Source organism: Megalobrama amblycephala, linkage group LG7, assembly GCF_018812025.1.
Source record: "Megalobrama amblycephala isolate DHTTF-2021 linkage group LG7, ASM1881202v1, whole genome shotgun sequence".
NCBI lineage: Eukaryota > Metazoa > Chordata > Actinopteri > Cypriniformes > Xenocyprididae > Megalobrama > Megalobrama amblycephala.
Window position 1 is genome coordinate 39,230,659 of NC_063050.1, and position 26,492 is coordinate 39,257,150.

Here is a 26,492-nt window from a genome sequence, read left to right on the forward strand (position 1 = left end):
GAGATCACCAGCCACACAGCTGTTTACTTCTCAAACATTGGCTAATTTGAACCATTTTGGCGTTAGTAAACTCCAACAAGCCTATGAAAACTATGGCATATTAAGTGTTTTAATAAAATCAAGTTATTAGTAATAGATGATAATAGGGATGTCATTTATCAGAACAGATGATCAATTAATCACAAATTACTTAACACCTGCATGACTTCAACAGCTCTGTACCATTTAAAATATATATATATATATATATATATATATATATATATATATATATATATATATATATATATATATATATATATATATATATATATATATATATATATATATATATATATATATATATATATATATAATATTAATAACTATAATATTAATTATATTATAATTTATAATACAGTATATATAATAATATATATTTATATTATATTATATTTTATATATATATATATATATATATTATATATAAATTATATATATATATATATATATATATATATATATATATATATATATATATTATATTATATTATATATAAATGCATTTGTTTGTTATTATTTATTTATAAATGGTGCTGTCAAGCTATTAATCGTGTCCAAAATAAAAGTTTGTCTTTACATTATATACGTGTATGTACTATGTATAATTGTATATATAAATAAACACACATGCGCATATATATATATATATATATATATATATATATATATATATATATATATATATATATATATATATATATTTAGCAAAAATATATTTTTTCATATTTATACAGCAGTTTGTTCTGGTTCTCGAATCTGATTGGCTGAGATTGTGCGATATTCTCCTAGTATCAGCAATGGTAGATATATTTGAAAGACAAACTTTTATTTTGGATGTGATTAATCACAATTAATAGTTTGACAGCCCTATTAAATAATAATAATATAAATTATATTTTTTAAAATATTGTATAGGACCTCGCATACAATCGGAATACCTTGGCCAATTTTTTATTGTTTTAGGAAAAGTATTGGTATTCTCTATTAATTTGTGTTTTAATGCAAGTTTAGTATCAATTTGTGATTAATAATGTGAGTGCTGAACACAACTGTACAGAAATTAGTTAAAAATTGAACTATTTGTGAAAATTGATCATCAATCAGGTAAACACAGACACATCATAGATGGAAGCCATTCATGCTGTTTTAATACATTTAATAGTGCATTTTGACCATGATTAATCTGTACAGAAATAACATTAATAATAAAAAAGATAAACAACTTTCTCATTTCTGTAACTTAGAGTGTAACATTTACAATAAAATAAGATACATACAAAAACACGATATGAGTGATATAAATACAGAGAGGTTTAAATTAACTGTCATTGTCATGCGTTATTCTCAGTTTGGCAGCATACACTTAATTTACACACGTTTATGATACACCGCCGTGGACAGGCACGTAAGTAGTAATACATCAAGACATCAAACCCAGGACTGACAGTCATAAAGCACCTCAGTAGGAATACTGGACTCATCCGAACCATCACGTCAGAAAGAACTCTGTTGGGTGATTTGAGCGCTCCTACTCTGATCTGCTGTGTGACCGCAGGCCTGGTTATATTTAAGTGTAAATACAAGCTTTGTTACTATTTTAGACTTTTACTTCATTTCTGGTTAACACTGACAAACAAACAGACATCATTTTTCCTCATACATTCTCTACCATCCTCTGACGAAATTGCTGGCTTGGTAGCCCATATAATCAAACCTGAACATCCAACCCAAACAAAAAGCTTTTCCTATCCTTTCAGTTTTTCGTAACAATCTGTTCCCAGGGCTCGAGATGTTAAATGGCCAAGACCGTTGAGCTCACATGAACTTTATTGGTTTGCAGCACTGATCTCGGCCAATCACAGGCCTCGGGGTGAGTAAACTGTATGTTCTTCTTTGGAGTCTGTGGAATCCTGGGATGGCTTTGCTTTGAAGAATTGGTCCTTCGTTGTATTGGTCTCAGCTTTGGTTTTGGTGCTGTCGGAACCCTCTGTGCTGTCTACATGCACTTGTCTTTTCCTCTATCACACATTTCCTGTCTTCCTTTCAAAGGTGTGCCAGCCACCACCTTCTGTCTTGTCTATAGACAAACATGTCCATCCGTCCATTTTCTATAACGAAAGCACTGTACACAGCTTTGCAGATACTATGTAACAGTGACGCACACAGGAATAGGTATAAACACTGTATTGCAGCGGGTGCCAGTGCATGGAATATGTTTCATTTGTTAATAATACACACACATAAACATCAGACACACTATACACATGCTCACTTCCACAGTCATTCAAAAATACACACACATACTTGCTTCTCAGAAGCAAAAGCACCTCCCATTCTGTGTAGTCACCCTATGACATATTCAGTAACAAGGTCAACCGTTGTGACGTCAAGGATGATGATGTCATAGCAGCAGGAACGCCTATTTCCAGTCTTTCAGGCTTGTCATTTGATGGCAATCAAAATGGCAAGACCTTTGACCTATGTAGCTTGTTGATTTCGGCACAGTTGTCAGTCCATATTATCTAAGGGCTCAGATCGTATGTTAAGGGAGTTTAAAATCATCATCTTCCTCTCTGATATAAGAGTTTGTTGAGAGGTGAAATGAAACGTCAAAGTGCACACTGGATGTATGTGTGTATGTGTGTGTTTGTTCATTTGTCCAGGCAGGTAAAGGAGTCTCGTATCCTCACCACCTCTGCAGCACACAGGTGGCCATACAGCTTATTGTACCATTCAGGGCAACGACCCCTAAAATCACAGAAAAAAGGTATGTGAGTGATGAAGTCATGTATATGTCATTATATTTAAAATTAAAATATAAAATTAGTTGAAATAAATATTTAATTTAATAAAAAATATAAATAATATATTACATAAAATAAATTTAAAATGGATGAATTATTGTAATAATTTAATTATAATTATAAACACCTCTTTTGAAAATAATATAAATTGCATATATATGTGTATATATATATATATATATATATATATATATATATATATATATATATATATATATATATATATATATATATATATATATAGTTTAAATATTTAAATATTTAAATAATTTATTAATATATATTAATATAATATATTATTATAAATGAATGTCATTAATAATATTAATAATTAAATTATTATAATAAATAATAAAATTAAATAATATAATACTATGCATAATATAACTAATTAAATAAATACATATATAAAAATAATTGTTACTACTTTTTTTTTTAATATTACTATTTATATTATAAAAAAAAAAGATTCACACAAAATTCTACCTCATCCTAATAAGTGATTAAAAATGGAATTAAAATGTTGAATAAAAAAAGTAAATATAGAATATATTTGTTCTGAGGAGATACTGAGATTCCTGTGCAGCTCTTACCTGCAGTCTATTCTGGATATGTGTGTGAGACGGCTCTTGTTGGGTCCGCAGGGTTCGATGTAATAGCGAGAGGTCAGAACGTTAGCACGAACACCCAGCACCGCTGCACTCTCATGTTCCACCGACACACACACCAAAGCACACACTCCCTTGGGCAAGTCTGTCACCCACGACCTGGAACATAAAACAAACAAACAAAAAAAATGCTTAGGATTTTTATGATCACAAAAGAAATGTTCTGATTTGAATTAATGAAAAATGAAAAAATTTAGGTAAGAAGACTGTGTTTCTAATCACCTGAGCACCACGTGGTCTCTTGGCGGATGGGGAGCCATGGAGTTCCTGACGTACTGATAGACTTCTGTGTTATGCTCTAGTGTCTCCACAGTCCTGCACTCTAACAGGTCCTCATCCCAGTGTTCCTGCTCCCGCAGAATCCGCTGCAAGACGTCCTCAGCCGGCGCAGGCACATCCACGCACACTTTCCACTGCCGTAAAGAAGACCCGTCCTGAACCTGTCATGAAAGATGATGCTATACAGTCATTAACAGTTCCAATACAATAGTACTTGACTAGTATGATATTACTCCTAATTGTGATTTCATCCAAAAACGTGCAATTATATGGGTAATTCAAAGGATTCGGTACTGGATGTCCAATCTTGCTCCTGCAGAGTCAATTTCATGCAGAATTTAGCTCCAACACACTTGCCTGGAAATTTATACTAATCTTGAAGACTTTGATTAACTGGTTAAGATGTGTTTAATTAGGATTTGAGCTAAACTCTGTAGGTTAGTGGTCCTCCAGGAGCAGGATTGGGCACTCTTGCTTTATGGGTACATTAAATATTGTCCAAGGAAAAGGGATCTAGGCTGAGTGAATTCTGTGAAACACGCAAGTGTGTTTTGGTTGGTGTGAAGTGCTATAACAACCGACAAACTGATGTCATGGTGGGCTCTAGGCCAAAACAGAGCTGGGAAAAGACACTTTCACATGAAAAAAAAAAAAGCGACACAGCTTTTCCATTAGCCACAAGCAAGAAAATGAGCAAAGGAAGGAAGAGAGCTTGAACATGTAATGGGAAATAGTGTCCAATTGACTCAAATAGGCTGTCCCCTTACCTTTTTATATGCAAGTTCAGCGTTCTCGGGAGTCGAGCAGCTGTCATAACCTTTGAATTTGTCCTTGGCTTCTTTAAGCAGGGCATCAATACTGTCTTTGAGCAGACTTTGGTAGCTACAGGAACCACAGTCTTCCACTAACACCTCCATCCGCATGGGACTCAAGCCCTGCTCCACGTAAGAGTTTCGACAGCATGACATCTCTTCTGGGATCTGAAAGAAAAAGAAGGTATTAATAAAATAATGAATCCCTGAAAGCAATCCAGGTATTTTTCATGCTGTTCAAGACTGGTTTGGTGCTGGTAGGCCAGCATAACCATAACTTTATGGCCCTGTTTACACCTGGTATTAAAGGTGCTCTAAGTGATGTCACATGTTTTTAGGCCAAAACATTTTTTGTCACATACAGCAAACATCTCCTCACTATCCGCTAGCTGCCTGTCCCCTGAACACACTGTAAAAAAAAAAACGCGGTGTCTGTAGTCGCCACAAGCTCCGAAAACGGCAACAAAAACAAACTGGTGCAGCCTGGACCACAAAACATAATAAACATGCTCCAGCCAATAACCGACAAAAATGATTTTAAATGCGCGTTCACGACTATTTCAGGAAGCACGGAGGGGAGGGGGAGGAGGAGGAGGAGGAGGAGGAGGGAGGGTCTAGTTTTGTTTGACAACACTTCGAACGTCAACAGGAAGTTACTCCACCCAGGATCACTTAGAGCACCTTTAAGATGCGTTTTGGTCGATCGGATCACAAGTGGACAACGCTAAATACAGGTGTAAACGGGGTCTAAAACGTTTTGAGCTTGTCCACTTTCAACCACTTCCAGAGGTAGTCGAAAACGCATTAGACCGGATTACTTTCATAGCGTTGACGCTCATTGATCGAATGTGTTTTAACAACCACAAAAGACCACCTACTCTCCGCCTACTGACTTCATGTGCAAACATTATGGGAAGTGCGCTAGCTAGACTGGATTTAAACAATAGCCGCTTTTCCATCGTCGGGCCGAACGGTTCTTAGAATGGTAAGGAACAGTTCCAGTTGTGTTTCCACCTGAGCCTGGTTTGGCACGGCACAATTACAAACCGTTCTTGGCCCGGAATTCTCGGCACGGTTGTGCTGAATCGTGCTGGTAGAATCCGTTAAGTAACGTTGTTGCTCATAATTGGTCACTTGTCTGTTGCCTGGCTACCAGTTTCTCTGTAACTGGCTAAGCGCTCTATTTGAGCAACGTAAACACAAATTAGTAATAAAATTAAAAGAAATATTTGATCATTCTCCATAAAGCGGTCCTTATTTACATCTCATATCATCAGTAAACCGTTACGTTACCCAGGCAACGGTTGACACTTTTGTATTACATTCCAAAGAGCGGCCGTTATCAGCCCCACAGTGGAAAATGAAAACGTAACGGTACCAGCTGGCCCGGATCGGCAATGAGAACCGTTTGGCCCGATGGTAGAAAAGCGGCTTTTGTCTGTTGAAGACCCAAGTTTGGTTTGAAGACAAAAAATGTACCAAGCACAATGTTCTCTCACCGTTCCTGATTTCTAACACACACTCACAGCATTCGATGTGGTATTGCGGCTGTCGGAGCAGAAAAAAAAGCTGCTGCTCTCTGTGTGTTTTTCCATCGTCTCCTTGCGCGTTCATATGCAAATTGCGTGAGCTTGTCTCCTCCATTAGATCGAAAGATCTGAAAAAGCCTATATATTTACCAACCCATAGACCCTCCCCTTGAAGAAATCAGGACAGAAGTGGTCAAAAGTGGACAAAAAAGATGGATTAAAACACCAGGTGTAAACAGGTATGTGTCTCCCTTGTTCACTTGTGATCCAATCGACAAAAATGGGCCTGTAATAAAACACATCTTGCTAGTTAAGTAGTCAAAGGCCCGATGATGAAACTACCACACCAACAACCCATTTTATGGTCCAGCTAACAAAAGACAACAAATACAAGCTAGTCTTTTCAGCAGGGGTGTATTAGAGAACAAAATTAATTGAAAGAGAAACTCATAACTAGTTCATAACATGCAAATTAACATTAGCTTCTCTTATGGGAGCAACCAGCAGAGAGTGAACATTGTAAGCTCAATATTACATTACCCATGACAAATCATGATAATATGGTTGTACAGTGAAAACAAATTGGTGTAGAAACCTTTTTTTTTTTTTTTTTTTTTTTTTTTTTTTACAGTAGTTTTGTCAGCCTCAAATACTAAAGATGTTTAAATCATGGCTACCAATTATACTAAATCAGAACATTAAATGTAAAAACTGTTCTTGGTGTGAGTGAAATGAATGTGAAAGGAAGAGAAGTGACAAGAGTGATTCATTCGTAACTGGAAGTGGCTCATCCTGTTTGTGTGTGTGTGTCTTGTCCAGCGTTCTGCCCTTATCCACTGTGAGTGTTTTTGTGCGTGTCCTGTCCTGCTCTCTGTCCTTTTCCTGCCTGACTGACGATGTTTATCATTTCATGGTGCTTGTCCCTTTCCAGCGTTTGTTGAGATAAACTTGTTATCTGCATTACTCTGATGGATGCAGCGCAGCCAGACCTTCCTCATCAGATTTAGGAGCGGAAGACCTTTAATACAAGATGCTATCTTCCTGTTACTCATTTTGAATTATTTGTTCTCTATAAATAGCCCATTAAGAAATAAAATAACTTTTGCTAATAGCCATATATTGAGTTATTTTCTTATGTTATTGGCTCCACATAATCAGCTTAATCTAATAATAGAGTTTGTTATGACCTGCTCAGGGAAAGCAGTGGCACATGGTATAACAATAAGTGCAAGTGAGTAGGTGAACACAATGATACTTTGTGGTCAGGCAGATGCAAAATTGAATTTCTTATGTTTTTCAACTTCTTCTGGCTTTCATTATCTTACACTTATCCAGTTAAGAACTTCCTTCCTGACCTCTGAATAGGTACTATAAGGGAAAGTTTGTGTCTATGTATGTGTATACATTGCAAAAATATTTGCGACAAACCTACTGTATGTGATAAATCTGTGGCCAGAGGTTAGATATTTATTTACTTAAAGTTTTCTACACTGCCCACTGCAAGTAAAAATATGAGTTCACTGAATATATTATATTATATTATATTATATTATATTATATTATATTATATATCAATTAGTTTATTTCAACTTTAAAATTTAACCTTACCCTGTTTGTTATTCATTTATAATTAATGTAATTAGAATAATTATTATAACAGTATTATAGAAACATTTATTATAATAATTTTAAAAATCTATTTGTATTAATGGGTTACTTCACCCAAAAATGAAAATTCTGTCATTAATTACTCACCCTCATGTCGTTCCACACCCGTAAGACCTTCGTTCATCTTCAGAACACAAACTAAGATATTTTTGATAAAATCCGATGGCCTCCATTGCCAGCAAGATCATTTCTTTTTTCAATGCCCAGAAAGGTACTAAAAACATTTAAAACAGTTCATGTGCAACCTTAATATTATAAAGCAATGAGAATACTTTTTGTGCGGCAAAAAAACTAAATAATGACTTTATTCAAATTCAATATTTATTACTAATCTTTTGTTTCGAATCAGTGGTTCGGAGCGCCAAAGTCACATGATTCAGTAAACGAGGCTGCGTTACGTCATAAGTGTTTCAAAATGTCAATAGTTCACGTGACTTTGGCAGTTTGATACACGCTCCAAACCACTGATTCGAAACAAAAGATTTGTAAAGCTTCGAAGCTTCATGAAGCAGTGTTTTGAAATCGCCCATCACTAGATATATTATTGAATAAAGTTATTTGTTGTTTTTTTTGGTGCACAAAAAGTATTCTCGTCTCTTTATAATATTAAGGTTGAACCACTGTAGTCACATTAACTGTTTTAAATATGTTTTAGTAACTTTCTGGGCATTGAAAAAGGAAATGATCTTGCTGGCAATACAGGCCTCACTGAGCCATCGGATCAAAAATATCTTAATTTGTGTTCCGAAGATGAACAAAGGTCTTACGGGTGTGGAACGACATGAGGGTGAGTAATAAGTGACATAGTATTTATTTTTGAGCGAACTAACCCTTTAAGGACATCTCAACATTATTATTATTATATGTGCTTGAAAATACAATGTCCTAGCTGTATTGATAGAAAACAACACTGCTAGCTGTAACCATGGCTGCTAATTCTGTATGTATACATTTATGAGTGTTTGTTTGGGCAGTTAGGAGGGATTGGTCATTGCGTAACAACTGCAATAATCTTAAATAAATTCAGGGGGTTTTGGTTGCTGTTTTGGTAGACATGCTGTAGCGTGAGCGTCTGCAGGTTAAACGGCCATGCATTTTTGTACCTGAGCAGAATATGACAGAGAGACACATCTGGTGCAGAGTGATAAGACCAGCAGTTTTAAACTGTTACTAACACGGTTTTGATAACATTGATGTGCGTGAGAGATGGAAGTTTTGTTTGCTTTTTTCTTAAAATGTGTGTGTGTGTGTGTTTCCACTCAGAGATAAAGTCATGCTCACCAAGAAGAGTTTTCTGCACTCCTGTATCATGTGTGCTAAGCCATGTGTGGCCGCCAGGTTCTCGTTCAAGTCTCTTTGGTCCGGTTTCCCCAAGGTGTTCTTTCTGTTCATGACCCTGTGATAAGGAAAACACATTAAATAGAATAAACGGATAAAGTAAAAATGATGCAAGCACTTATCTAATCTTGGCGTGAAGGCTAAAATTTAATGCTACATTTTTTAAGTGCAGCAGGCATTTAAAGCCTTACGTAAGTCATCTCTCTGACCTATTCTTCCCTGGTTTCCTGTTTTTTTTTTTTTTTCTTTTCTTTTTTTTTGTAGGGCGGTTATTCAAGCGAGTATAATTGCATGATTTAACAGTTTGAAGTGGTTGCATGCCAAATATGATGGCACCTCAAGCAGTTTGCAATTAAAAAGATGTGCAGACCTATGTGAAGTCTGTTAACAGACTGCACGCACACACACCTGGGTGAGGAGCTCTCTCTCCGCAGTGTGTTGAGGTGGAAGAGAGAGGGTGCCAAACACACAGCCAGGTTAGTGCAGGTCATTTGGTTTTCACCCACGCTGGCTGTTACATCACTCAGGAAGCACAATAAAGACTGAAGGGCTTCACGGTTCTCATCCGGTAAAAGCAACACGGCGGCCCTCACCGCCTGCAGACGCTGCTCTTTGGGAACATCTGAAACCGACAGGTTTTTCATTAGTTTACTCCGAACATAGTGTGAGGAATAAGATACACACACACAAAAAAGGTACTGTGGCAGTGCAGTGGTACAGAGATATTCATGGTATTCTTTGCATTCCAAGCAAATATACAAAACATGTAAAACCATATGATAAAACATGTCCAAAACCAATATTACTAATGGTGTATATATTATTTTTTATTTAATTCAAATAAGTAATATAATGATATATTTTATATGTATTTTATATTTGTATTTTAGAATCTTTATATTATGTGTATTTTATATTTTCTTTATTTTTTCTGTTTTCTTATTTGTAATATTTGAATATTTACTTTTTTTTCTTCATATTTTAAATCTAAAAATATACTAAGTTTATATAATCAATACACCCACAGCACTTTTTTCTTCATTATGTCATTCAGAAAAGGAAGGAAGGAAGGGAGTTAGTCCAGATCAGGGAAGGGTGTTCAAACTTCAGAAATCAACAGTATAAATCAACTGGACTGAGAGAATCTAGCACATTCAAACCGCACAATCTTTATATTCAGCATATCTGCAACGTGTTGTAATATGCCACTGAAAAAAAAAGCGTCTTTTGAACAGCAAAGGACGGATTGATGTGAACTGAAATGTCACGTATGGAATTGTGTGTGAGTGTTCGTCAGATGACGTCTGTTATTTTCACCCTTGGGAATGAAAGACCCTGTGTGAACACAAAACAGGCACACACAAACCCTTGCTTTGCTGTGTGGGATTGAGACCTCTCTTGTGGTTGGGGTCAGCTATAGTCTTTGAGAGGACATATTTGTGCTGGTTGTTTTCTTTGTTATTTTGGTTGGGGTAACGGACCACTTTAATCAAGCTATTTTCCTGTAAAACTGGAGTTATAAAGCTGCTTATTGTGAGCATGTCCAAGCAAGAACAATGTACCATAATATATCACAGTATTATTATAATATCATGTTCTGTTCGCTATAAATGGAATAATCACTGTGGATTTTTGACACTTGGCCGATAGACTTATTAAATCACATTAGAGAAGTCAATAAAATCCTATTATATTCTTGTTACATTTTTTAAATGGAACAATGATAAATGCAAAATGAAATAATTTGATGGAAAAATGTTCTGGCCCCAAGCTAGGGATGGGCGATATGGCCTAAAAAAATTATCGCGATAATTTCAGGTATTTATTGAGATAACGATACCAATGACGATAATATATACAGTATATATATCAATTTGACGGACAGTAAAAAATCTATCATAATCAATTATTACCCGTCATTTTAATTTTTATATTATAATGATAAGACATTTGATAGCTTCTGATTTCGTACACATTTTCATTTTTATTCATGAACTTGCAGGATAAGTTGATAGGCTTTCATCTTGATAGGCTTTTCATTTTGATCTCGCTTTCATCTTGAACAGCTTCATCCTTTCCTCTTTGCAGAACGAAATACATGAAAATATGTTGAAAGAAAGTAGCTTACCGAAATCGTCAGTGTTGCAAGCATTTTCACTTAACATTAACGTTATGTTAACTTGTACCTCAGAATTCGTTTGATAGTCAGCAAGAAAAATAACAAAACGAACCATTTAAAACAAAACGAACTAGATTAGAAACTGATTTATGTAAGTATAAGTATCACAACTTTATTATTATAAAATATACCTAAACCGAGTGCTTGCCTGTGTGGTGAATCATTTTATTCTGTAGACTGAACTCGCGCTTTGCTGCCACACTGGAGCGCACTCGCCACCTACTGGACAGGGGTGGGAATTACATTTACAAGCTACATACTACATCAGCCTCAGTAATCTGTCAAAATGACGGACGGCCTTCATATTTTTTTCCGTCATTGCTAAAAAAAAAAAAAAAACGTTAACGCGAACTCTGATATATATAAATATATATATATTTCACACGACCGCGGTGGCGCGGTTGTCATGCCGACCGTAAGAGCCCTAATTGTATCAAAAAGTAACAATCCCAACTATGTCTTCAGATAGTTAACAAAATATAGCTGTGACGCAGCTCTCCGTGTACGCGCTTCGGATGAGTACACACAAATCTCCTCACAGTGCGCGCGAGTTCTCTTTTGCGTCTTACAGTTGAATGTTTAAAGTGGCAAGGTTTAAATGGGTTTAGTTTAAACACAGATAGCAGCGTGAGATGTTCAGGTCTCACCTGCACTCGCGCGCTATCAACACCCGGGTGATGACGGCGTGAATGACATACGGCTCACTCACTGAACATTTGTTTATAGTGATTATTATAGTTTGCTCCGCATCTGATTTTCTATAACCAAACCAGTTCCAAATTGTGGTGGTAGCTCCTCGCTTAACAACAAACTGCTCCTCAGCCTCACATCTTTTTAGTCGTGCTTGTTTTAACTCCGTGCGTGAACAGTGAATCGGTCTCGCACGAAACTACGTCAACAACTAGACTTATCGTAATTATCGAGAGGAGACAAATTTTTATCATGAGGAGAATTTTCAACGGTATTTATCGCAAACGATAATATCGCCCATCCCTACCCCAAGCCAGACAAAATTTCATATGCACGTACCTTGGCATCATCTACAGACTAATTTATGGATGTACGTGTTTGGAATTGTTCAAGATTCTGATATTTGAGGTGAGCACACACAGATATTAGAGAGTTTGTGTGCTGTGAAATAGCTGTGGTAAATACACACTAGACCGCTTGTGAGTTACAACTTGGTGTTGGCACTGATTCACATTCTGATTTATAGGTGTCGAAACGTCATTTGACAGCTATTTCCTGAACTTGTTTAGATTTCTTTACCCTTTGGAATGAATCACCCATCCAAGAACAAGCATCTACAGTATAGTACAGTCTTTGTGTGTAGTTGTGAGTTGCCCTCTGGATATGAAATGCCTTGCTCTTTTAATGCATGAGTTCTTGCTTCAAAAGCCAAGATATCAATGTTTGCGAGTACATTTTGTACAGGCATATGTCAGTGCAAGTGTGTGTTCTTCTACAAAACACCTGAAAGGTGAATTCTATGCATGTTCTTACATTGATATATTTGCAGAAAGGTATCAGAGAGTTTGCTGGTAAGCAGAGGCTCTGGAAGGTCTCGGAAATACTGCTTTAGCATGTCGGCCACGTCATAAGCTGATTGGCCCTCGTAGTTGACTCCGCCCCCACCAGCGCCACATGATTCGTTCATTTGGCGAAGGGCTTGGATACGTGACTTCACCCCTGATTTCCTAAACAAACCCACCTGTAAAGAAAGATGGTTAGACATTTAGTATAAATAGTAAAACCACTTTGCAATTACGTCCAAATATGTTTTGAAGTTGCTACTGAAATGCAAAATGTCCTTAAATGCAGGCACTTTAAATTATCTTCCCTTATTCATTTGCATGCTCTCTTTCTTTTTCAAGCTGACAGCTAAATAGATGGATTACCACCGTGACCGTGAGTTTTCCAAATACAGGAAAGACATCTCTAGGAAAACTCCCCACTGCTTCTTACATAACCCAGTTATGAAGCTTGGAAATGTCTAAAATTGTAACTATTGTGTAAATTGCTAAGCAGTCTTCCTATCTGACACCAGAGAGAGAGAGAGAGAGTCCATAGATCACTTGCTTTCTCATAAACACCTTTGGAATGGAATTTCAACCATGTGGCTAACTTTGGTAATATGTAACTAGTGGATATATGGGACCAGGACATTCAGGCATATTTTGCTACGTGCAAACTTAGACTGAGTGTGTTGAACTGAAATATGTGGTGAGAAAACAACAGATGTCTTGTGCTTAAATATGGCCTTGTTGCATGTAGCAACACAACAGGGAACGTACAACTGAACAGCTGTTCAAATAAGGATCATTTAACTAGGTTATGACCTTGGCCGGACATTTTTTTTTCTCTTTGCAGATTTTTAATAACAAATATTTAGACTGTTGTTTATCTATAGAGGACTGAATATAACACTGAACAAACCAAAGTTAGGTATGCTATGACGTGTTTGTGAAATCTTCTGTAAGCTTTGAAGCATATGTTTGGACATGTGCGTACTTGCATACGTGCACGTCTGTCATCTCTCACCTGGTCGAGGCATTGGCTCCTTAGGTAACGCATGGCTTGCTGAATACTCTGAGGCAGGGGTTGTCCGCTCCTTTGAACTATCACCTGCAGTGGAACACCAAACACACTCCTGTCTTTATAGTCTCGAACCTTGATCCGCTTCATAAACTTGGGAACAGCCCTGTAAAGCACATAAAAATGTATATATAAATACAAATTGACATTATAAACAGTGAAATGCTGTTTTATGGCGCTACACAGATATAGTACTTGTTTAAAAAAGTAGGATGTAAGGAAGTAGTCTTGCTATTTTTAATTATTTACTCCCAACATTGTATAGTAGTAATTTAATGTCAAGTTAAGCAGAGCAAATAATACATACATACCAAGCAAAAGCAGTTGTGACAGTTTTTCTTCAATATTACATAGATGTTCAGAGGCACACATGGCTGCATATGAGCAGCATGTTTGGTTGCTGTTTTGCAAGTGCATGAGTGTGTAGATAATTGTGTATTTAACGGGGAAACTTCTAGAAGCTAAGGGGCCACTAAAAGCTGTTTCCACCTTTATAGACAAAAGGATAAACACTGTGACAGCAGACAAAGGGGAAAATAACCTGCTGCGTGGGTGGTTGTTTGTGTTTCCAACCGACAATGTGTTTGTCTGTGCATTCGTAAGTGTGTATGTCTACGAGGTGCTGAATACCAGGTTTGTCATTATGATGATGTATGGTGGTTTTACATACTGAAATCTCTTAATTTATATGTGGTGATGTGCAGGTGTGTGTAAGTGAACTCTAATAACAGGAACAGGGAATTTATTGAACTGCAAAGCCACAGCAATGCCAACCCCCAATGAAGAGAAAGGAAGTGAGGAAAAAGATTGGATGGATGGATGGATGGATGGATGGATGGATGGATGGATGGATGGATGGAGTCCTTACCAGCTGAAGCCATGCTTGTTGGTGGGTGTGTATCTCTCAAGTAGAGCAGTGAGTTTGAGTAAGCTGTATTTCTGGAGGAGGTTCATCTGCAAAACTGACTGACATCCAACTTGTAGCACTGTTGACGACAGACTTGGCCTGTGGGAGATCTGGAAACTTGGCCAGCGCAGTTTCTGAGGTCTGCAACATAAACATTCACACAAACGTTATACCTAACCAAGCTCAAACAATCACAAAATGTTCAAAACATAGACATTATAGACAAATATAAATTAGTGTTTATAAAGGCAAGTCATAAACCACACACAATGTATTATGGTAACACAACACACACTCTCACAAGTACACAGAATAAACTTGAAAGAATAAGTACCTTGACTTACACATGTTGTGTATACACACATAAACATAAGCTAAAGGATCAACTGCAGATAACAGAGATTAATTAAGGCCTCTATCACCAGGTGGGGGTTAGAATTCCTGTGGTACATTCCACTAGGATTCTGTATCCTTCTAGTCCCTTGTTATGTAAGGAGAGCCGTTCTGACATGCTCTCTCACTCCCTCTCTCCCTCCTTTTCCCTTAATTCAGCATGCTTTATTGCCATGATAGTTTTCCACAAAGTTTTGCCAAAGCTTGAAATTACTACAGGAACGGTTTTGGTAGAACTGCCAATAAGAAAACATAAGACAACTCTGCCTCATCAATTACTCAGTGTGTGTGTATGGGTTTCACCTGTTGGCTCGTGTAAGTGATGCTCCTACGCCAGAGTCACACCTTTCACGTGAGCGGAGTGTCTCATCCCTTTCTGTTAGCGGGTTTCCAGTGCTGTCCTGGTCACTGCCGTTCTCAGTTTCTTCTAAGTGGTTCTGCAGTGGGGATGATGGACAAGGAGATGCAGAATCAAGGGCCGAATCTGAATCACCTTCCTCTTCCTCTTCATCCTCCTCTTCTTCCCCAGTTCCTGTTTCTGACCAGGCATTGACCAATTGCTGCAGGCCACTGACCCGCTCCAACACGTCCTCAAGTTTTGGCTCCTCCTCTCCTTCTGCTTCATCTTCATCATCTCCTACTTCTGAGAAAGGAACATTATCATAGATACTTAATCGACTGTCTAGTGAGGTGGCAGAGCCCCTCCGGGGTGGGCGACGACTTAAGTTGTTGTCACCACTACGATAGGATCCTCCATCTGCAAGTGCTTTAGGAAAAGTGCCAGGCTTGTGGCCTTCAGGCAAATAAAAGAAGATCACACCCCCTTCCTCTTCTCGACTCTCTTCTATTTCCATTCTTCTATTATCTGAACTATGACGGTTGCGTCGATTGTTCTCTGCAGTTGAGCTGGGCTCTATCCTCTTACTTTGGGTCTGGTGGATCTGCTTTCCTTCTTGGTCTTCCGAAGGTTGCAGCACAACGAAATTGAATAGGTCAAAGCCTTCCAGGTACATACCACCTCTCTTTGTGGACACAGCTGCTGCGCTATGACTACGTGCTCTTGAGACCGGACTAGGTGTACTTACAGCACTCCCACTGCTGGCCTCTGACTGGCTACTACCTGCACTCCCACTGCTTGTCTGCGTTGAATAGGAGATGTTTCGGTTTGCATTGCGATCCAGAGTTGCAATGTCCACACAGTTGAGGCGTCGCAGTTTGTCTTCGTCAAGACCCTCCTTCAGCACTGGCCCACTGATCTCTAGCCTACCTTGCCCAGCTACACCCTTCTTCTTGCGCTTGGAGGCTGCATTGCTGCTGGTGCGTAGCCGCAAGCTTTCCATGCGCTTCAAGAAGCTCTTTGCTCTTGAACGTGTGCTTTTTTCAGCACCACTGCTTATCAAGCTTGGTTTTACATCAAATGCAAAGGTACCACGTTCCAGTGGCGATGGAAGCCCGTCAGAGAGGGAGTCTTCATTAGCACCTGACGTTCCAGAGGAGCAAACGCTAGCAACTGAGCTCGCCCTGGTTGTGGTGGCTGTGTTAACATTGGAGATGGTTGTTGCAGGGCTGGATGGTACGGTGGTACTCAGGGATCCTCCTCGACCTCCACTACCAGCGCTGTGCAGAGAGCCAACCTCTGGCTGTTCACTAAGATCTGTTAAAATGCTCTCAGCACTAGCATTAACTCCCTCCTTTAGAAGGGGTCCTCTGGCAAAACGCTCATCTTGGGAAAGGAAGGGAGTGAAGGAGCCAGTGTCTCCATCTTGAGGGGAGAATACATCTAGGTCCAGCTGGTCCAGGCGAGACCAACGCTTGCTGTCCCGCTGGAAAGTCCAACGGCCACTTATGGCACATGGTTCATCCTCATCAGAGTCTTCACTCTGAAATAATATGAAAGAGAGATATAGCAACAGTTTAAAATCAGTGCAGCCAAGCGCATTAATAACATGAGTGTTGTTGTCACATTTGTAAAATTAAAGACAAGTACTATGGACCTAAATCAGTGACCTTTCCTTACTGCAGGAGGTGATTTAGTGTCAAAATTGACCTAATGTATTCCAATACTTTATGAATCTAACATTTTGAGGTATCATTTTGCTCACTCTCACACGCATCTTGGGCTTGATAAGGTGTCATATGTTTGAAACCAGGGTCCACTAAAGGAAAAAGCTTTTATTGTGGTTGGCTTAGTCATGTCACAGCACAGTCACATGTTCACAATTCCCCCTCTCTGCTTTACTCGGGTTAATCTATCTCCTCCCTGAGGGTGGTAGGGATGGAAGAAAGGGGGTGGTGGACACAAAATTCCAGGCCAGCTCACAGGGTTCACACCCCAGCCCGAGAGGGCATGTCTGGTCCCATCCCCCATCAAAGCAATCACCTCAAGCAAGCCTGGAGAACCATGTCTTCTGTGATGGAAATCCTGGACAAAGGGTTTGGAGAGGAGGTGAAATGTTTTTAGAGCTACTCTCTATCATTTCCAAGGAGAGATTAGAGAGTTAATTTAGTGGATTCTGGACTAGTTGACAATTTTACACCCTAGTTGAGTTAGTTGATCGGTAGAACAGACTTTTGGTCCTGGAGCCCTAACAAATCAGCAAAAAACTAGTCGGCCAGTTAACAGGGGGTCGCGGGATCCAAAGGTGTCTCCTTCACGGTTCATAATAACGGAGGCAACGGAAGTTCGTAAAACTTGGGTTGTTATTTTATGGTCCCTGAGGGCAAGCCTTTGATCAGTACAAAACGAAGACCTGGTGTGCATCATTTCTTCACTGGCCACCAGAAAATGCGCTATTAATTCAAAAAGACTGTTTTCACTTTAAAATAAGCTGCTTGGACAGGAAGATGAGGAACAGAGGAGGACCCTACAGAGGCCACCTGAACAGATCAATGCATTCCAGGGATGGTTTCTGCTTGTATGTTTGAAAAGGGCAGATCGCTTCCTCAAGTCATCTCCTGACCTCTACCTTTGACTCCATCAACACAAGATGACACTGAAGGGTCATCAGCTTTCTTAACAGGACGCACACTTGACAAGGCTTCCATTGTTCAGGCTTACAAGTTTTAAGAGCAGAAAAAGAAGCTGCAGTCAGACATGACGGTTATCTTCCTAAGCTCCCTGTTGTGATTACATAGTTGGATTGTTTGTTGTTGCATTCTCGACCTGCACGTAGTTTGAGTCATGGTTTTGGGGCAGTCTTAGACTATACACGCTCACTCTTAAACCACGCTGACAGAGTGACCAACAACCGACGGCAGTGTGCACATTCTCTTCCTTTTATGGTATGGAGGGGGGTTTTAGGATGTGTATGGTGAGAAAAACATGACAAACAGGAGCAAAGGAAATCTGAAGGCGAGGAGCTAATGAAAGCCCTTCATTTGGACATAAAAGCCATTCTGCACTGCCCATGGGACCTTATTAATTAACTGACAAGGAAAGCAAACATGAGGTACACACACTTAGGATCTTTGACTGGACAAAAGAATGTAAGAGGGTGGTAAGTGAAATGATTTAACAAAATAAAGAGAAAGGGATTTTTGACAAGACACTTACTCTCTTTCTTTGAGGGGTGATCTCTAATCTCATAAGAGCGCACTTGTTTAGGGTGTTCAGTCTCCTGCAATACACACACATACAGATGAATGAGTGAAACTGTGACAGTCATTTTTTAAGCAGATACATTGAAAAGAACCATGGGGTCGCAAACAAAGGCTAAATCCAGTCATTAGCCTACAAACAGACTTTGGCAGAGTCAAAACCCTGGACAGACACAGAAAGAGTGGAGGGGGGCAGAGAGGGGTAAGGAAGAGATAGAGATACAGACTGAGATAGAAAAAGATGAGAAGAGGATGAGAGAGGTGGGAGCCAAGCCCGATAATGAGCTGCTGAGGGATAAACTTCAGATTAAGGAGGAAGACAGACAGACAGAGAATTAAAAAGGAAGAAAAGAAAAAAAAGAGGTAGAAATCTCGAGTGGCGACAACAATACAACAAAAGAGATGGAAAGCTTATCCCAGAAGCCACCTGGTTGGTGTCATGTGACCCTGAGTTTGGGGGTGGGGGGGTAATGTGTGTTTGTCTGCATCGGGGGGCTGGCACCAGAAAATGGCCTCCAGATGTCTGTAAGCTCCAGCTGGTCTCTGATGGACCCTTCTCTGAGTGAAGACACTGAGTCCTTCACTTTCTCTTTCTTTCTTTACATTATTCTAAAATAATGAGTCAGTTTATATATAGAACTGAACTCTGAAAATGATCAAAATCAGCTCATTATAAAAACCTGTCAATGTAAGAGAACTATGTTTAAAAATATTGTTTGTCTAAATGAAAATGAAAATGAAAATGTTTAGATTTTCTCTAGTCTTATACCACTGAATCAATGAATTAGCTAAATATGACAAAATAATACTTTGGGGGAATGTGTCTCACCTGAACAAGGCTTCTATAGCATCTTGATCTAAGAAGTCATGATCTCTGGTAACTGAGGAGATCTCAATTGGAAACTGACCATCTGAAAAAAAGAGAAAATAGAAATGAATTGAAAATAAATTCAATATAAAAATGGTGTAGACCCAGTTAACAGACTGAAGTGTATGTATGTGTGTAAGGGGGTGTTGGCAGCAAGTGGAATTTGTGCCTGCCCTCTATCATACACACACACACACACACACACACAAACCTCCCCTCCTCCGGTGTTGAAAAGGTAGAGGAAGTACGTTTTAGCCAGCCAAACAAACACAGCTGCAATACTGCAACGCTCAACAGTGGGAGATGTGTGTGTGTAGGAAGGGGGTGCTGGAATCACAATAGGCACTCAGCAACCCTCAGAGAGCCCAGTCTGTCTTTATTACCTAAGTCTTTAATAACTCACATGTTCATTAATTAGAAATTTTTTGGAGGGGGGAAACTCACAACTCTATAACTTTTCAAGACCAAACAACTCGTGTGTACGTGAGTCTTTACAAGTGCGAAAGTGATAACATAATACTCTTTTATTGTCTTCCTGAAGACCTTTACCTTACTGTACTGGGTCTTTCTTATCTATAGTGGGGCAATCATGACAGCTTGGTCACACAATTCAGATTTCTGAAACCGATAACACCTCACACATGGCACAACGGCAGGAGTCAGTAGGAGTTGAAAGTGTGTGATGTTAGACACCTGAGGTGTGGCGTTATCTAATTTATGCTCCTTTATGAGTTGTATATGACAATGGTTTTTCTTGTATAAAAAGACAATACCACCTCCACCTAAGCATTAACACACCTTAGGTGTTGCTTAATTGTATGACTGAGGGATAAGGAGATAATAGAGGTGATGACCATCATAATAGGACCAAAGAAAATAGTTCAAATATTATGTGCAAGGACATTTTTGAGTCCTGAAGTCAAGGTAAATTGTGACATACATAGTGAAAATTCCCACTCGAAGAAGGATATTATCATGATTAATGTACTAATTAAGTCTTCACTGGACCTATTAAGCCTTTTGCCACTTTACGGGGAGGACTGGAAATGATAGGGAGAAGATGGAATGGGAACTGGCATGATGAGCATGTGCACTAAACACTAGGCAACATCTTTAACCAAAACTACAATTTTAATTGATTTGACAAACAAATGCATGTTAACAAGGTATAACTGGCAGCTGTAACGCAATGTGCTTTAGTTAGGAACTGGTGATGTTGAAAAGAAAATGGTCCTACCTTCATAAAGCTGAGCATACTGTGGAAAACCTGCAGCTCTCAGCCATGTACATGCCTCCTTCGCCTCAATTTCTGTAAGAGAGAGAGAGAGAGAGATTGACATTTAAAATTGATGACAACATTAAGCAGAAACATAATGAAGAAGCATTCGTAACCAAATCTTTTGAGTGGAAGGACTTTCTTATGTAGTTCCATCCTGAGTACTGCATGGTTATCTTGACTTTTCAACCTGGCACTATAGTGTAATGTTTAAGACAGCACTGCTAAGTGGCCGTCCAAAGCAGTCAGAACTGTTGTTAAAGCAGTAGAAAAGCACCACATCCCTGTCCATTAACTGTGAACGGCCCTTTAGATGCCACATGCCAAATGGCAAACACCACTGAAGGCATCTTGACTCCTTCTGGAGGCCTGTTTCACACAGTGAGGTGTCGGAATTAGGAGCTTAACTGCGATTTTGTCACTAGAGACGATTCTCTGTCTAGCAACACTTGCCCCATGTAAATACTTGCTTAAAAATGCTTATATGAAACCAAGATGTGGTATAAAATTACAAAACCAGAGTACTTTAAAAGCTCTTCAACAGTCCCAGAAAGTTAATATGTCAAGTTTTGTGTGTGTGTTTATTGGACTATGTGATGGTGAATGGGCAGATAAGGATCTCAAAGATTGCTGAACTGAACTCAAGCAGGCATGACGCAGGAACTGGCGAGTTACTGAGATCGCAATCATTCCTGATAACCATTGTGCCTTTGAGCAAGGCACTTAACCTCAGGTTACTCCAGGGGGACTATCATGGGTGTAAATGCACTTTTTTGGATAAAAAGCATCTAAACTCTTTTATATTGGTGTAAAAGTGCTACAATGAACTTATAAGCGCCCTCTAAAGGTGTAACACAGTTAATGCATCTCTCATCTCTCCCTGCTGTGTTCTATCACAAGCACAATCTACACAATTACAGCTCACAATAGGTCGTAATCAGCAGAGAGGGACCTCTCGCTTTTCTCAACGGCTAATTGCACACATTCCAGACTCTAAAATTCCAATTATTCTAATTGCAATGACTGTAATGATGTGATGCAAAACTGAAAGACCACCTGAGATAGGTTCCCCATCATTTCAACAGAAAGAAAAAAGGCTGAGGATTAGGAGGGGCTAAGTGAAAGAGACGTGAGAGAAAGACGTGTGTAAAAAGACACTGCCGACTTTGCCCAGAGGAAAGGACACAGACTCTTGTCTTTACTAGCGGAGATACGTGACTCCCCACTCGAACGAGCGTGAGAGTAACACACGCATGACAACAACAAAGGCACGCGATAAGGGAGGTCCTCTGCCGGCGGAGAGAGGTAGAATAAAGCAGGAGAGAGAAGAGTATTTCAAAACATGCTTTGACAGCAAGAATGGCAATGCGAAAATAACTGCACACATGCAACTGAATCTTGAATCCATCTCAAGAATCCACATGCACATGGCAGGATTCCTTTCAAGCAACTGACAGAATTTTGCCCGAAAGCGCTTTCTAGGAGTTCATGAACTTTGAAGAATGTCCTACACTTAAAGTAATGACACACTTTTCTGGTATAGTCTGTAATGAGCACTGTGGTTTCCTGTGTGAGTGTGTGTATAGATATATGTGTTTGCACTGGCTATGCACCACTGAAGACCATCCAGCTGCAAGAATGTTAGAGGACTGTATGCATTTAAATGTAAATGATGGAGAGACAAACAACACATACAGGCTCCACGGCAGTGTCTCACCGACTGGCTTCTCCTTTTATCAGCAAGGTGCCCCCACCCCTGCCTGGTCACAATGGGCCGCTATCACACAGGTGCCTGTCTGACACCAATGGTAAATAAGGCTTTCTTACCAGAGACGGCATCACAAAAATCATGCAGAGACATATGAGATTACTGGGGCCTTTTCTCAGGAGAACTGTCTAAGACATTGTTTCCGAACCCTGTTCCTGAAGGCACCCAAACACTTACACATTTTAAAGCTTTTCTGAATCAACTCATCAGCTCGTTAGTAGAGACTCCAAGACCTGAAATGGATAGGTCAGATAGGGGAAACATCCAAAATGTGTACCGTTGTGGTCATTCCCATAGGATTCTGTATGATTGGGAGTTTCACACGAGGGTGAAAACAGTTCCCCACACAGATTTTGCTTGTGTATAAGATGAATTTACTGTGTTAACCAACAGAAAGCTGCTTCATTTGAAACTGACTTTACACGATTTGATACATCTTTACACGATTGACGATGGACAATAGACATTTTTGCCTGCAACATTATGCTGACATTTTGCTCATGTGACTGCACCTCATGAAACAAGAACCATTACTCTTTCTTTAATCTCTAGAAGAAGCAATTGAGATATTGAAGTGATCTGATTTGAGACTTTTCTTTCTCTTTGGGTACATTTATAAGAGGTAAACTCACTAAGCGCAGTACAGGATACATTCATCACAGCTCTACACCCAAAACACTCTCAAACATGCTGTCTTTATGAAGATAGATAAGTATAAACACACTTGAGAAGTTGTTTCACACTCTCTCACACTACTGGATGTCACGTAGATGAGCACAGGCTGTTTTTTCGCTATCTCAGCACTCAAAGCAGTACACACATCCACGCTTAATTTTCGAATATGGGCCGCAAATGTAGAGTTTTTTTTTGTTTGTGTGCGCACGTCGCATCCTGTGCTCTCCCCACAAGTCTGTGCGGATCCCCGCGCCAGGCGGCGACCACACTTCCCTTGGCCGACGGGAAGCCAATAAGAGTGGTTCATTCCACGGTTGTCATGGTCACTTTGGAGGACACACCTCCTTTTGTTCAAGGCCAGATAATGGAGGCCTTCAGCGCCAACACAAACACAGAGAACGCCTTACATCCTGTAACACACACATGGAATGTCGAACGTTCGACCTCAGAGAAAATGAGAAATAGGTTGAACCTCCGCAGTAAAGTAAACAGCCTTTGATTCTTTCTTGATTGTAAAGTACATGCGTTTATATTTAAAGGAAACTACATTTCAGTTACAAACACATCAGATTGAGCAACTGAATTAACATTGTGTTGAAAGCCAGATTGACGTCAGTATTACTTCACAGAGCTGGATGTTTTAACACTTTTTCCTCTTAATATGACACACAGTATGTTTCCAAGCCAAAAAAAATATATATCCCAGAAGGACTACATAAGTCACTATTTCATAGATGTGACGTGTTATACAAGTGACATCATTAAGGATCAAAGTTAAAGTCACTTAGTGGTTGACCGATGGTGGCAGAGTTGCCAAATCCATGAAGGCTGATGGTCAATATAATGTCGATATATAATAATATTTCAAAATAGCAAATTAGATGTCCAACAAATTGTCAAGAATTGACATAAAAACTGATTTTATACAATATTTACTAGATAAATATTGTTGGTAGAACAAAAAACACATCAGATCACCAACAAAGTTACTGAAAACCATGTTCTTTTATCAAATAGTTTTGATTTAGTATTGTAAAACATTGCAAATACAAGGGAGCCAACAGTTATCACCACCCCTCCCATCTCTTTTCCTCTCTTCACCAGCCTTAATCTACAATCCATCTGTTTCATATATTGGTGCCAGCCACCTATAGTGAATGCATGACCTGTGACCTCTGCAATGCCACGGTGACCTGATTCAAGCACACAGGATGTCTAGGCGGCATCCGTCAAAGAAACATGTGCCTTTGTGCATTCTCATTTAATCAAAACATACAATATTGTCTCCACCTAATGCTTCCGTTTTTATCTAATGAATGAACATTTTTGATATATGTTGATGAGAGAGGGGGAAATAAAAAAAGAGACAGACAAGACAAAGAGGCAGACTACAGCCTCCAGGCCAGGAGAAAGACAGACAGGCGTAATCTCTTGGGAGAACGTCCTATGAACCCGGCTAAAGTTGAATTCCTGCAAGCTGGACCTTTTTTGATGCTTCTAAAATTACCCTTCCTCCTCCCTTTCTTCTTCCTCCTCTCTTCTCTCTCCTCCTCGTCCTCTTTTTCCTGTCACAGGAAGTTCTCACAATCGCTGGCCGATGGTTCCTCAGCATGGGAGGGAGGAGGTGGAACCTGTGTATATGAATACGTGTGTGCGCAAGCGAGTTTGTGTAGAAAGACCTTTCTACTATGGAACCAGAATCCAACACTCTTAAAGATAGTTTCCAAAAGGGGGTTTCTACAGTAATGCCATAAAAGAAACATGTTGGGTTCCCCAAAGAACCTGCGGTCAGTTCTTAAAGGAACCTTTTTTTTTTTGCTTAGTGTGAAGAGCATTTTAATATGAAGAGCTCTTTTCCACTATAAAGAACCTTTTGTGTAATGGAAAGGTTCTTCATGGAACACTCAATGCCAATAAAGAACCTTACATTATTAGAGCAAACCCAAATGAAATATCATTTCCTGGATCAAAGTGTATGTGGGTTCATTTTTAAGGCTTTTTGAAGCTGTGCTATTCTAGTTAAAGAGTCCTTGTTTCAAATGAACAGCACACAAACATCAATATTTGTCTTTGAGCGGAACTAGAAGGAATTTTATCAATGTTTCATGTGACCTGATGTCCTACTCGCTAAATTCCCTCCAAGACACTAAGCTCTTTATCATTCATCTTTCCACACATAAACCTTAAATCTGCAGATCAAGAGCAGTCATACATCATTTGTTGAGGATCACGCATATAATATTTTGGCATGGCCTTATACAGACATATGGGGGTAGAGAGTGAGAGACAGGTAGCTCTGAAAATGAGAAGATCCCCTCCATCTGGTCACAAACACAGGGGATCATGATCATCATGGGGTTACACCATTATCACAGTCACTCAACACCACTATCCTATAGCCACCTACACACACTTTGCCAGATGGGTCCATTTATGTCTGTCTTGGACTCTCTGACAGATTTTCAAACATTAGCTATCACTGACCTAGAGCCAGCTTGGCCAGGTCTGGTGACTGGCCACTTTGTGTAACGCAAGGCTGATCTCAGGTCAGATGATTAGATATGCTCAATGATATGTCACCCTATCCATTTCATCTATGATCAAAAGATTACTTAAAGAGGTGAAGAAAGAAAGACCCTCATCTAATATTACTGAGTGCTTCGTATACACAAACTTATTCTTTACCTTTATAGATGAAAACCTAGCAGTCAGACAGTTCTCAGGAGGCAATAAAGGAGATTTGTGGCCGAAAACCTCCCAGAATTTTTTTTTTTTAATTTGAAGGTTTCAATGGATTTGGGAGCCATGTGGAGCATTTAAGAATGTGTGTATGAGTTTCAAGGCTCTTTACTTATGCGAGTCCATTATGTTCACCAAAACCATGACCTTAGATTATGAGGTGGTGCATGCATATCATCTTCAAAGTGACATGTTTTAAGCATGACATTCTTTTCTTTGACTTCTAACTGACCTGCTTACTGCCTTATCATCTGGAGTTAACATGACCCCAAGTTTATCGACCTCTGCTTAGGGAGAGAAAAAAAGAGACATGGAACCTCCTACAACAACATAATATATACTTTAAAATGCTGCA

The 26,492-nt window shown here is 39.1% G+C and overlaps 1 protein-coding gene across 3 annotated transcripts in view; it reads right to left on the reverse strand.

Moving 5' to 3' along the window:
- Window positions 1-1,164: 1,164 nt before the first annotated feature.
- Window positions 1,165-26,492, reverse strand: part of dlc1 (DLC1 Rho GTPase activating protein) — a 134,895-nt gene continuing 109,567 nt past the window's right edge. For all 3 annotated transcript variants that reach the window (XM_048197420.1, XM_048197421.1, XM_048197422.1), the window contains 13 exons: window positions 20,917-20,988; window positions 19,641-19,722; window positions 18,768-18,831; window positions 15,518-17,094; window positions 14,783-14,962; window positions 13,861-14,020; window positions 12,823-13,030; window positions 9,549-9,762; window positions 9,084-9,198; window positions 4,561-4,773; window positions 3,737-3,954; window positions 3,440-3,613; window positions 1,165-2,790 (listed from right to left, as the gene is read on the reverse strand). In XM_048197420.1, the coding sequence (XP_048053377.1) occupies window positions 2,694-2,790; window positions 3,440-3,613; window positions 3,737-3,954; window positions 4,561-4,773; window positions 9,084-9,198; window positions 9,549-9,762; window positions 12,823-13,030; window positions 13,861-14,020; window positions 14,783-14,962; window positions 15,518-17,094; window positions 18,768-18,831; window positions 19,641-19,722; window positions 20,917-20,988 (3,374 nt within the window). In that variant the 3' untranslated portion in view covers window positions 1,165-2,693. The remainder of the gene's footprint in view (window positions 2,791-3,439; window positions 3,614-3,736; window positions 3,955-4,560; window positions 4,774-9,083; window positions 9,199-9,548; window positions 9,763-12,822; window positions 13,031-13,860; window positions 14,021-14,782; window positions 14,963-15,517; window positions 17,095-18,767; window positions 18,832-19,640; window positions 19,723-20,916; window positions 20,989-26,492) is intronic.